General features: G+C 46.2%; 1 protein-coding gene across 1 annotated transcript in view; it reads left to right on the top strand.

Moving 5' to 3' along the window:
• The first annotated feature begins 724 nt into the window (after window positions 1-724).
• Window positions 725-12,325, top strand: part of magi2b (membrane associated guanylate kinase, WW and PDZ domain containing 2b) — a 162,697-nt gene continuing 151,096 nt past the window's right edge. The window contains exon 1 of the mRNA XM_036517545.1: window positions 725-1,193. Coding sequence (XP_036373438.1) covers window positions 896-1,193 — 298 coding nt within the window. The 5' untranslated portion in view covers window positions 725-895. The remainder of the gene's footprint in view (window positions 1,194-12,325) is intronic.

The raw sequence follows: 12,325 nt of genomic DNA, 5'->3' as shown, positions 1-12,325 counted from the left end.
GTGTCTGTTTAAATCTTTATCAAGAAAAGGCTAACCATTATATCGTGTGAATTGAGTTATCGTAGGCTCTGTTAAGAATCGTGAGCTTTCCCCCCTTATTACCGTATTATTATTGTGCAGATCATATCATTATAGGTACAAGATGTAAATACGTACACAGACAACGCATACACATGCATGCTTTTAAAATTTATTTTTCCCTAATAGCTTACGCTTAAAAACATGTTTGGATATTTATGGAAAAATACAAAATGCATTCTTGGCGAATTAGTTCATCGCATCGCCATAATAATAATAATAATAATAACAAATAGGGTCATGTACATACGGTCACTAATATAATTACGATACTACAAATCGCAAACACTGTAGCCTAATCAATAAATCGATGTTTTTGCAACCGTTAGCTCCTATTTTTCCAAGCCATAATGCAGCTATCGCAGTCTCGGAGCTGCGCGATGTGGAAGCGGCGGCGCAATAATCGTTTTGACGTGATCCGTCCCCGCGTACGGCGGCGGTCGTGTGCACATCGCCGGCGCGATCCGGCGTGCGTGCTGGTTGCTGTGGGTAACTCGCCGCCGCTCCATCTCTCCTCCGTGGGTTTTTCCTTCTGCGGTGAAATTCGGAGCGCACTGCTTCTCTCCTCCTCCAGACATCACATCCGGGTCACTTCCCTGCAACTGTGTGTGAAAGCAGCTCCTCCACCGTTACAGTGAAACGCAGCCCAAGCCAGCTGCTGTAAGAGATAGCTGACATGGATATTACCACTGGCATCCAGCGTTATTGAAAAACATCAAGCATCTCGTCAAGGAGAGCCGAATCCCAGGAGCGTAGGGGAAACTGATAACTTATTTGCATGGACGCCCTCATGTAATGTTCATTTTTTATCTTAGCAATGTCCAAAACCATGAAAAAGAAAAACCACTGGACCAACAAAGTCCACGAGACTGTCCTTTGCAGGAATAAAGACGGCGAACTGGGCTTTGAGCTGAAAGGAGGCGCCGAGAATGGGCAGTTCCCCTATCTCGGGGAGGTGAAGCAAGGCAAGGTGGCCTGCCAGAGCGGAAAGCTGTCCCAGGACGAGCTCCTTCTGGAGGTCAATGACACGCCGGTGGCCGGACTCACCATTCGGGATGTGCTCGCTGTCATCAAACACTGCAAGGACCCCGTCCGCCTCAAGTGTGTCAAACAAGGTGAGCTAAACGAGGGGAGCGTAAACAGAGACTTCGACGCTCTGTCGGTGTTCCCCCAAAAGACATGTCGGGTTGTATGTGCGACCCTACAATGTACCCCGTTGTGTGCGGACTATCGAGTGTCATTGATGACACGTACTACCATTGTTTTTTTTTTTCCTCAAGAAAACTCTCCTAAGTTGAGAATGCAAAAGCTAGCGCACCGCTATGATCGTAAACTTCGCGTATTACGTCTCCTTCATTGTTGTTCTTTAGGGGCGGAGGTGCTACATAGTGGGTTTTGTTGTAACGGCAAACGTTTGTTGTTTCGCCATTCGACGTTAAACTCAAACGTGAAGTTGTTAATTGTTGCCAAGTAGCGGAATGGATGCCATGAGTAGAAGGGGGTGTGTTCAGTTTGTGCGGGTGTAATCGGACGCCGAGTGCATTTCCCGGAGGAATTCCTCGTTTCTAGCGGGTTATTGTACTGTTCGTGTAAACCGTGCTGTCTCTGTTTGACACATCCATGCCCCTTCACGCAGTATGATGTGTGATTTATGTCGCCGAATGACGTTAAAAGAAAAAGTAGCCTATCTAGCTAGCGAGTGAGTGAGCGTCACCAGTTAGCCTGTGGGTGTGGCATTTTAATTTATTTGTTTATTTAGGTAAGTTTTATGTGCATTTTGATGCCTCCAATACAAACAGCCGCGCTGGTAAATTGTTACAACTGATTGTTAAACATAGCCTTCAAATAATAGGACTAGTGTTTATGTGTAACGATTCTTATATAACAAACTGTAAACATGTCTCAACTAATCAATCGTAAGGTGAAAATATCTCATGTGTCTATGATAACAGATGGTGGTGATGAATGTTATCGTTCATTTTGTCTGTTTAAAAGTCTTACAGCTTAAATGTTAAAGAGGAACATTTACGCAACTGGATAGACAGCAATATTATTTGAGCAATTCAGTTTAAGTGCCTTGTTCAAGCGGCAGTGACCCACCTGGGGCTTGAATGTACACGAGACTCACTTCCCACTCCATACCATTTCCCTGATGGAGAGCATTTCACCGCATTCTGCAGGTCCGTTTGTTTAAATAAGTAAAATGCTTGAAATAACTATCTTTCTGGTGGAGAAAAAAAAGAATTCCTCCCCAATGTGGTATGTGCTGCTTCGTGTGGCATGGTGGTATTTCTATAATTTGTCCTCATAAATACTTTGCTCAGAATTATTTCAGTGTTTGTACAGCAAATGCATTTGCCCCCCCCCCCCCCCCCCCCCACCCTAGCGGCTAGCAGTGTTACATAACGATACCCTCAGGTGATGGCTATGCCGTGTATTGGCTCTTCTCGCCTGCTCCAAGACGCGCGTAAAAGTTTTGGCAGCAGGTTCCTCTCTGGCTCGCCCCGGTCCGTCACGTGGAGAGTTACGGTAGAAGCCAGGAGGGTTGGTTGTCACTGTGACCCACTTGTGTCGCCTGTTTTCATGCAATATCAGGGCACAGAGTGAAATCTGAGGAGCGATTACGGGGGGCACATGCAGCTCTCCTGCAGAATCCAGGCTCTTGTGTCAGAGGAGTCTCTTCATTCATTGCTGGACTGTAACAGTTCATCCCCGCCTTTAGTTGCTGCCTTTGTATGACCTGAAAACACTTTGTGAGATTTTTTGATACACTCTCAATATGCTGTCATTTCTTTTAGATGTGTTGAAAGTCATGCCCGAGTGGATATCATGTGGCCAGCATAGAGCGTGTTTCACCAGCAATGGCTACTTGAGGTCGTCTGTACATTAATATATTTTGCAGTATCGAAACATGGGGGAGGCATAACCACCGAGAATCACACCTAGTCTGTCCATGCGGCTGTTGAGGTCCAGACCCCTTAACGAGGCGGTTGAAGGGCTGTAAAACTGAATGCTAATGATGTTGTCTCTCCTCACATGCATGATTATGACACTATATATCTGTCGTCCTTGTGGATGCATTGAGTTTATGGATGTCATCAAAACGTGAAGCCAATGAGCAGGAACACACCAACAACAGACACTACACAAATACTTTGGGGCTTCTTCTTTGTCTAGTATCTCTATTCCCCTGTTATTTTCCTTCCAGTGTTTTGGAGCTCTGAGGTTTGCTTGGCTTTAATGACATTTTCATTCTATTGATTTTTTCGTGTTTTTTGGAAGTAAACACAGGCGATTCACCATGGCATGTCGCAGACATGGCACATCAGGACAGACTTCCTGAGAATGGGTCTAGCAGACAGTGGCTTGTTTACATGAACAGGCAAAAAAAAAATGTTATTGCACACAGTGATATCATTTATATACCGTCTCAGATTTAGCCCTTCGTGAATTTCACAACAGGAGATAGCTGCCATGCCAGTCTAGGAGAGATGTAATATTTCCCCCTCTCGGCAGAAAAATAAGTGTTGGATCAAAGTCTTGAGCACTGTGCTCTGTGTGCTGGAGAAACGTGTCATGTCACCGCAGGGGATTTGCAGATATTAAAGGCAAATGATCCACGTTCCAGTCGTGAGTTATTCACAGCGATACGCTCGGTCTCGTTTGCTCCGAGTGTTGACTTTGCTAAGGCCTTGTGTGTTTCGTTAAGTTTCTCCTCTCTGTAATGGTTATGTGAACCGTGCTGGCTTCTGTGTTGCTACTACTCGTACGGCGTAATTAAAATTCACTGAATAAATGATCTTAAGTTGGAAAGCCACAGGCAGTTCTTTTCCCCATCGAGAGAAAAAAGCAGAACTTTTCATTTCTGTGGCTGTGAAACAGACAACATTTACAATAACAAACCTCAGGTGAGTCTGTGTTGTAACAAAAGTCATATGAGGACACTCACCCACACTTAATTGCAAAAATGCAAGAGAGGTGACGGGCTCCTTTTAAAAAACGTGTGACAAGGGGAGTGAACCAACAACCACCCGTTGTTAGTGCACACACTTTGACCACGCAGCATCTGAACTGGTAATGCTCTTTGCCTAGCACCACACTCCCTAACCATACTTGTGCACAGCAAGACAGGAGGCTCTGGGCTCTTTGTCCACTCTTCCCTTAATGTAAAATAACAAACCCCTTCTATCAGTTGATGGGCTTATTAAAAACACAGTTTTGTGGGGAAAGAGTTAAAGGCTATGTGAGGTCAGCAGTCAGAGAATTGGTATATTGTTGCCCTTCATTATCCAGATGGGACCATGGTCTGCATGGTTCACTGCATGAATAATCAAACTATGCTGATGCTCTCATCCTCAGGACCACGTGAGATGGTTCTCAAACCGTGCAGTTTGCAATTTATGTATTTCTGACATTTTTTTCACTCGTTAGGAAAAGAGGAGAGAATGATATAATTCAATGTAATATATTAAAATGAACTTGAATGGAATATAATAGACTTTATTGATCCCCAGGGGGAATGAAATTGCAATTTTTTTCACCAGACACAAATGTGAGTGAGAATTAAGGTTTCAACTACCGCACAGTGAGACAGAAACAAAATGTTCTGCAGATAATTAATTAGAACTCAGAGAGTGAGGTTTTTCTTTGGTTCACCTTACTGCGCAGCACCGTGCATTGTGTGAAACGGGAGGACCAGTGGCATCACGGCTCAGGGCAGTCTAGCCCAGAGAAAACTTACAAACTGCGTTCTGCCTTCTGTGTGTGTATATGTTTGTGTGTGTGTGTCTAAGTGAAACCTTGTGAATTTTACATGGCAGTCATTGGTATCCAGGGAGCCTAGGCGATGTGCAGGCCGTACACATGGTCCATGTGAATTTAAAACGTTTTTGTTTTGTCCTCTTTCCTTTTCCATCCATTTATTATGAGGCTGTAAATCTCTTTGTGACTCCTGATGTTCCTCGGGAATAGAGGCCTTGACACAGGCAGCTGGGGAGAATCTTAATGTTTTGGACGATTGTTGGGGCCCCTCTCTATCGCGTGACCTCTATGTTGTCTCTGTTTGAAAGGACTTTGTATAACAGAATTTCAAATATGCAGTAAAATTAACTTTGCCGGCTTTCTAAAATTTCCGGTGTAGCTTTTGGGAAAATGATTTTCGAGTAGGCTCGGAGTTCCCTGACCTTGTACAGTGTCGCCAACGTGGAGGCTGTCTGGTCTGCAGTCACGCGCAGAAGACAGGTGACGGATTCCATTCGTAGTCGGCTGCAAGTTTTTGGAGTGACGTGACATTTCCAGGTTAAATCCGAGGCGTGGCTCGCACCCCTGGCCGCGTGTCACCTGCACCAGAGCAGCTCGTTGAGTTTGACAGGTAGAGGCTGTGAATCGATGGGCGACATGAGCGAGGAGAGGCGTTAGGCACATCAGAACGACACTTTGAGCCCCCTTTCATCTTAAATCCCACCATTCTCCACAATGATAACCTGTCAGGGGCGTGTTACCTGTACAGGTTAATACGAGGTACAGAAAGGCAGTACTTTCATATACTACACCAACCCCATGTAGGAGACACAATCTCAGACAAGTAGCAATTTAAGGGATCTGTGGCAAAAATATCCATAAAACAGAGAGCAGTATAGCACTACCCCCTCTCTGTCCACCTTAGACTCAGAGATTCTGCATTCACTTCTCCCTGGTCATAAAGCTGGTAACAGTGACTGTAAATGTGTGTTTGTATTAGTTTATGTCTTCCGTTAAGTTACTGTAATGTCACACTTGGTAATTACATTATGACTGGTTAGAGCAGGGAATTGTTTACCTTTAGTGTCAGAGTAAGGTTACTGCTCTTTCTGTTTGGGAGCGTGTGGTGTGTGTGTGTGTCTGTATGGGTGTCTGTATAGCATGCATATTTGTGTACAAGTGTGGCTGTGTGTGTGTGTGTGTGTGTGTGTGTGTAAAGGATGTCTCTTTGTGTACATGCTTGGAGCATACAAAAATGCCAAGGTACTCATTGGGTGGCTAGGGAAAAGTGTCTGGCAATAAAATTAGAGAGTCAGTGATGCAGCTAGATAGGAAGTTAGCTTCCAGCTAGTGAGATATCTTGTGAACCCTGTGGCTGGAAGTAGAGCTGGTTGATCTACGAGTTTGCCAGCTAAGCAGTTAGCTGTCTGGCTTGTGACCTTTTTTAACCTGGGAAAGGTGGGCTGCAGCTGGAAGTGAATAGCAAATGTAGATTGGTATGTTAAGGCCTACTTTTTACTGCCATCCCAATGAGCTTGCACATGTGGGAATGTTAGCTCTAGAACTAAATGTGTGTTTATGCCTGGTGGAAGGTGGTGACAGCCCCCTCCTCCTTTGATAGATTGACAAAAAGTGCATGTGGGTGTCTGTTCCTCTCTGCCAGATCAGCAGAGGGACCTCAGTCCTCTCAGGTGAGGCCTTGCCCCGCCCCCTCTCTGGCTTTCATCTCCAGGGTCCCGGAGAGCATCCGTCTGTCCATCTCAGAGTCCAGCCCGTGGCTGTCTGTCGACTCTCTTATAATTGAAAATGAGTCCAGAACACAGCATGCACACACAGTCACTGCACACACCCACACACACACCCACACACACACACACACACACACACAAACTCACACGCAGAATCATATACAGTCACTCTCATGCTTGAAAACATAGACAATCACATACGTGCAATCGTACCCACTCACATATACTTACATACTCAGACACACACACTCTCTCTGCTTACACCTTCTCAATAAACACACACACAAACAGAAACACTTATTGTCAGACGTGCACTCAAACATAGGCATTCACACACACACACACACACACCTGTCTGTCTGGCAAAGCTGGTGGCTTTGTCTTGCTGCTCATCCATTCTAAAGCACCCTGTGCTCTCAGTCAGACACCTGTCTGCAGTGAGCAGCCGTGAGATGCAGGGAGGTTGCATTTTAACACCCTACGGCAGCGTGCGATCAGAACTAGGAGGCTGTCTCACCACGAATCTCCGGCTTAAGTTAATGATAGAGGCGGCAATGTTTTCACAACGTTCCTCCGCTTTGTTCAGCAGCAACCAACGCCATGTGTTTGGTGGAGTCCTAAATTGGCTGTCTTATAACAGTTATCAACTCTGTTCTGTGAGCCAATAGTGTGTGTGTATGTGGTGCGTTTCCTCAGTCACTTCTGTTAGAAATTTAACACCCTTCCTGCCAGTTAAGAAAACAGATTCTGAAACTATTGACATGCATGCTGTGTAAAATATGCTTTATCTCGCTGGTGTTAAATGCACATTTCCTTCTGTTTTATTGTGGTCGGGGCTTTTTAGCCCAGGAGTGCAAGTCCTGCCCAGATATCAAAGAGGTCCAACGAGGCACCAGTCCAGGGATATTCTCCTGGTATCCAAGCACTGTGTTCACTCTAATAGGCACACAGACAGACCCGCAGAGTATATGCAAACAGTGCACTTAGTAACCATGGAAGCAGTGGAGGAAGACTTGAAGCCTTGAAATTTTTAAACTCAACTTCTACTGGCAATTGCACCCCTTACCCCCCCCCCCCCCCCCACCCTCCCAACCCGCTTCATGCCATCCTGCCCTAGCCCCTCCCCCTTGTCAGCCTTTTCACCCAATCAGCCTCCTTGGTGACCTGTCTCTGTGACAACATCACGTTTTTTTCCTCTGATGCGCTTCTGTTCCTTAGATCAGTGCTGTTCCTGACAGTTGAGATTTGAAGTGTGTGTGTAGTCAAATTGTCTCTCTTTTATTGTACTCAGTGTCTCATTAGATTTTTGATAAAATATGTAATCTGCTTGCTTTGACATTGGAGTACTGGGGTGAGATGCTAAGGGAATTAAATTAAATTGTTAAAATTATGTGAGATATAATCCAGATCATAATCTCTGGGAATGGACCAACATATTGTCCTCCTTGTAATTTTAAAAATTAAAAGTCTCAAATAACACAAGATATTGATTTTTGAACGTTTGACTCACTCAGTACCCTAGTGCCTTTGTGACTCAGAGCTGCTGTGCTTTTACTTCAAGCAACAGACTGGACTGAAAATTATAATAACTATTCTGTTGACCCCATATATGCAGTTACCTATCAATCAGAATAAACAACAACCACAACCTCAACCACAACATAGCTGTAACAGACCGACCTGTCAGCCACACCCCACCTCATCAACAGAACTATAACCAGCAATACTATAGCCTAAATGTCAACCACAACCTAAAATACAAGCAATTCCCATTGCATTGGTACACAGAACTGTTCCTTTAAATCAGGAAGTGTTGGTATCAATTGTACTTTTAAACAGGAAGTGGCTGTCAGACCATGGCATTGTGGGAAGGTGAGGTCTTTGCTTTGAGCACTTTGGTATGTCGAAGATACATCTGCTTGAGTTCTAGACATGTAAGGTCAATGTTGAAAAGCAGGCCAATCAGTGAAAAAGCATCTCCTCCTTGATTGTCATATCGTCCTACACCCCGATTACGCCACAGTGTTATCATTCCGTCACTGTTGTCAGCATGGCTTCGTCAGTATCCTTGGTCAGTGGCAGGGATAATCAGTAAGATTGCACCCAAAACAATAAAAGAAAACCACTGAAAAAACCTCTAAACATGAGTGTGCAGATCTTAGCGATGCATATTTGCCTTTGAAATTGTATTACTTTTTTAACATCTAAAGACTATTGCAGGATTTGCCTCATATCCTCAATGTAATACCCATTTTAGGATTCAGCGATCAAATGTAATCTAACTTTTTAAAAAAAAAGAGAGAGAAAGAAATTAGAAATTTCTGTCTGTCCTCTAGTAATAACAAGCATGTGTCCTGCGCTGGCGTGCGGAGATAGCGGTATCTGCGGGAATCAAAGCTCGCGGCGGAAACAGGAAATGGTCCTCCATAAACACGTGGGCATAATCGGGGGGGGGGGGTTGGGGGGTGGGCAGGCGGGAGGGGGGGATGGGGATGTCAATGCTCACTATCGGAAGCCCTTAAAGCGGCCCAGCGCAAAAAAAAAGCCCACCCTCTCCATGGGTGAAGGAACCCCTAGGGGGATGAGGGGGACACCTTTCCCCTCACATGTGGGGCGTGCATCTTCCCCCCCCCCCGATTAAGCACGGCTGACCCCCCCCAACCCCTGGGTTTAATATTCTTAATCCCCTGGGGAGAAATGTAGCTGCCAAATTAGGATTCTTACGCAACGGCCATATGAGGCTGTTTAATTCCACGCACTGTATCAGCAGCTTTGATGGGAGTCCTGCCCCCTGTGCTGGAGGCTGTGTGGGGGGGGGGGGGGCACTTAGGGCTGTGCAGAAGTCAGCACTTCCTCCTGCAGCAGGAGAGGGCAGGGAAGTGAATGACTCTCTGAGAGAGTGATGGAGAGAGAGTGGTGGAGGGAGGGAGGGAGGGAGGCAGGGGGGATTTGGGGGAGGGTGGGGAGATGCGAGAGAGTGTGAGTGGAGGAGGGAGAGAGGTGAGGTGAGATTTTGAGAAGACACAGTGGAGTGAGATTGAAGAAGGGAGTGAAGTTATGTGAGATTTTGAGAGGGCGCAGTGGAATGAGATTGAAAGAGAGAATGAGGGAGATTTTGAGAGAACGCAGAGGAGTAAGAATGAAGAAGGGAATGTGGGAGATTTTGAGAGGATGCTGTGGAATGAGAATGAAGGGGGCCTGAGGGAGATTTGGAGAGGGCGCGAGAGAGTGAAAGAGCAGAGAGAGTACATATTCTGCAGACTCTCCCGGCCCCCAGCCGGTTCCTGCTGACTCACTGAAAAAGAGAACAATCGATCAGCATCTGAGCAGCGTGCGCACTTCTGGGCCAACTCGGCTCCGTGCAACAGCCCTGACCCGTCTGGAGGGAGTGCATTAAGTTACAGTGGCAACAGGGGAACCACTTCATGGCAAGTGACCGCAGAGGACCATGTGACAGATGTGGAGTGCCATCTAGACTGAAGGAAAGTAGACTCATCGCCTTTCCCGTGAGATTCACCAGCCCAAATGCCTGCGGGCAGTCATGTACCCCACACTAGGGGAGCCCCAGGGAGAGAAAGAGAGACAGAGAGAGAGAGAGGAGAGTTGCGCCAGGCTGAGGTCGGAGTCAGCGCTGCAGGTGAGCCGCTGGACAGGTGTGCCTTCAGAAAGGAGTGCAGTGACCTCGGCAGAATTAATCTGCTCTGTCATAGCATCCTCATTTAGGAAGAGGCCAGTGACCTCAGCAAGGCATTGAAAGGTGAGCAAAGAAGGCTCAATTTCTCATAACTACGAGACTATCCTAGAATGCCCTTTGAGGGGGAAAAAGGTTTCGCTGAAATGCTGGGAAAAAAAATATTAAATGTCACACAACATAGACGTGCATAATATAAATGTTTACACAATAGGGAAACCGGTACCCGTCCAACAAAAGGGTAGACTCGCATTTAGCAGTTGCTGTATTTTTTTTTTCTTCGATATTGCAACGCTATCAAAATAAGCCGGTTTATGTGTTTACTCTGAATCTTAAGCCTGTTTGCTTGGGAGATTCAAAACCAGTCCCAGACTGTGCTGTGGCTGCATTGCTGAGTATGGATAGACCCAGGAATCTCTCTCTCTCTCTTTCTCTCTCTCCGTCTTTCTCTCTGCAGAGTAAATCCCGATGATTCAACCCCAGAGGAATGTCTTCACGGTTCTGTGCTTTTCCCTCTCTTACTGATTTTGCGTCTCCTGTTTGGGGTGTAAAAATAGGGCCGCACCAGGTTAAATCAACTCCAAATGAAGGTGGCGACGGTCCCGCCCCTTGGCTGTCGGACATTATTCAAGGTTTCCAGCAGCCGGTCAGTGGTTAGTGTGGAAGGGAGGCTTTGCTGAGGCCTTGTGAGAGAGAGAGGCCTGTTTCATAAGGGACAGGGTGGTGGAAAAAAGAGAAGTGTGGTGGAAACCGTGCAGATGTTCTGTTATATTGTTCCCCAGGCTGGCGCGGTGAGGTGGCTTCATCTCCCAGATGCCTCTGCAGGTTCCTGGTCATGCTCACCTCTCTGGCAGAGACCAGCATCCCTGTGCCACCGCAAAGAGCAGGACTGTGATTGGATGCCGGTAGTCAAAGCTGTCCAATGTGGCCAGAGTTTTATTTGATTGGTCAGCTGGCAGTGGCACTCCTGGAAAGGGCTAAGCTTGTAAGTATTGTCTTCCTACAGCTTCAGGGAGAATGCTGGTTGTCAGTTTTTCTTTAAACCAAGGCTTCATTCTGTGCCATCAGACCCTGTCCCATGTGAACTGCATAGGTTACAGCTATACATGTTACCCATTTATACAGCTGGATATTTACTGGGTTAAGTACCTTGCCCAAGGGTACAGCAGCACTGTCTGAGCAGGGAATCGAACCTGAAACCTTTTGGTTACAAACGCCGCTCCTGACCACTATGCTACACTGCCACCCAGCTTGAATCTGGGACCTGTTATTCGGGCTCTTGCCCTTGCTGTCTGTCCTTAGAGAGAAAGGCGAAAGCAGTAGGGGGTCTGATTTTGAGCCGTATCATCAGGATAGAGGTCGTATGGGGTTTCTGGCAGGTTGTGTGCCAGTTTGTGGCTGTGTTGGGGCAGGCAGTCATTTGTGGCCTGCTACCATACCTAGCTGCCAAAGGAATCTAGGACCTCCTGCTGTTCTGTCATTACTGGCTTCCCCCATGACAGCAAGCTGAGTGGGTTTTTAAGCTTACCTTAGCCTATCCAAGCCAATGCTCTAAGGTTTTACCCTGGTGATGTTTCCTTCTGTATTGTCACTTTGAGAAGGTTTTCCTCTGAAGTGGGTTGGTTATGTTCTAAATTATCAAAGCTATATTTTAGCCTGTGACCGAAGGAGGCAACCCTGGGCCATGTTGGGTTCCCCAAGAGCACCTTTGGGTCCCCACTGCTTCGTTCACTCACTGACTGAATCATTACATGACGTTACATTACATTATTGTCATTTAGTATATATGCTCTTATCCAGAGCGACTTATATAGGTTACAGCTTTACATGTTATGCATTTATACAGCTGAATACATATTGAGGCAGTTGTGGGTTAAGTATCTTCTCCAAGGGGACAGCAGCAGAGTCCCAGCAGGGAATTTAACTGGCAACCTTTTGTTTTATGAGTACTGTTCCTTAACCACTACGCTACACTCGGACCCTGAATCCAACCCTCGGGCAGCACCTGTTGGGCTCTTGTTTTGGATCACATGTGACATGCTGGCAGTAAGAGGTGAGAGCAGCCTCT

Source organism: Megalops cyprinoides, chromosome 23 (assembly GCF_013368585.1).
Source record: "Megalops cyprinoides isolate fMegCyp1 chromosome 23, fMegCyp1.pri, whole genome shotgun sequence".
NCBI lineage: Eukaryota > Metazoa > Chordata > Actinopteri > Elopiformes > Megalopidae > Megalops > Megalops cyprinoides.
Note: the sequence above shows the minus strand (reverse complement) of the source record. Positions and strands in the feature narration are given on the sequence as shown.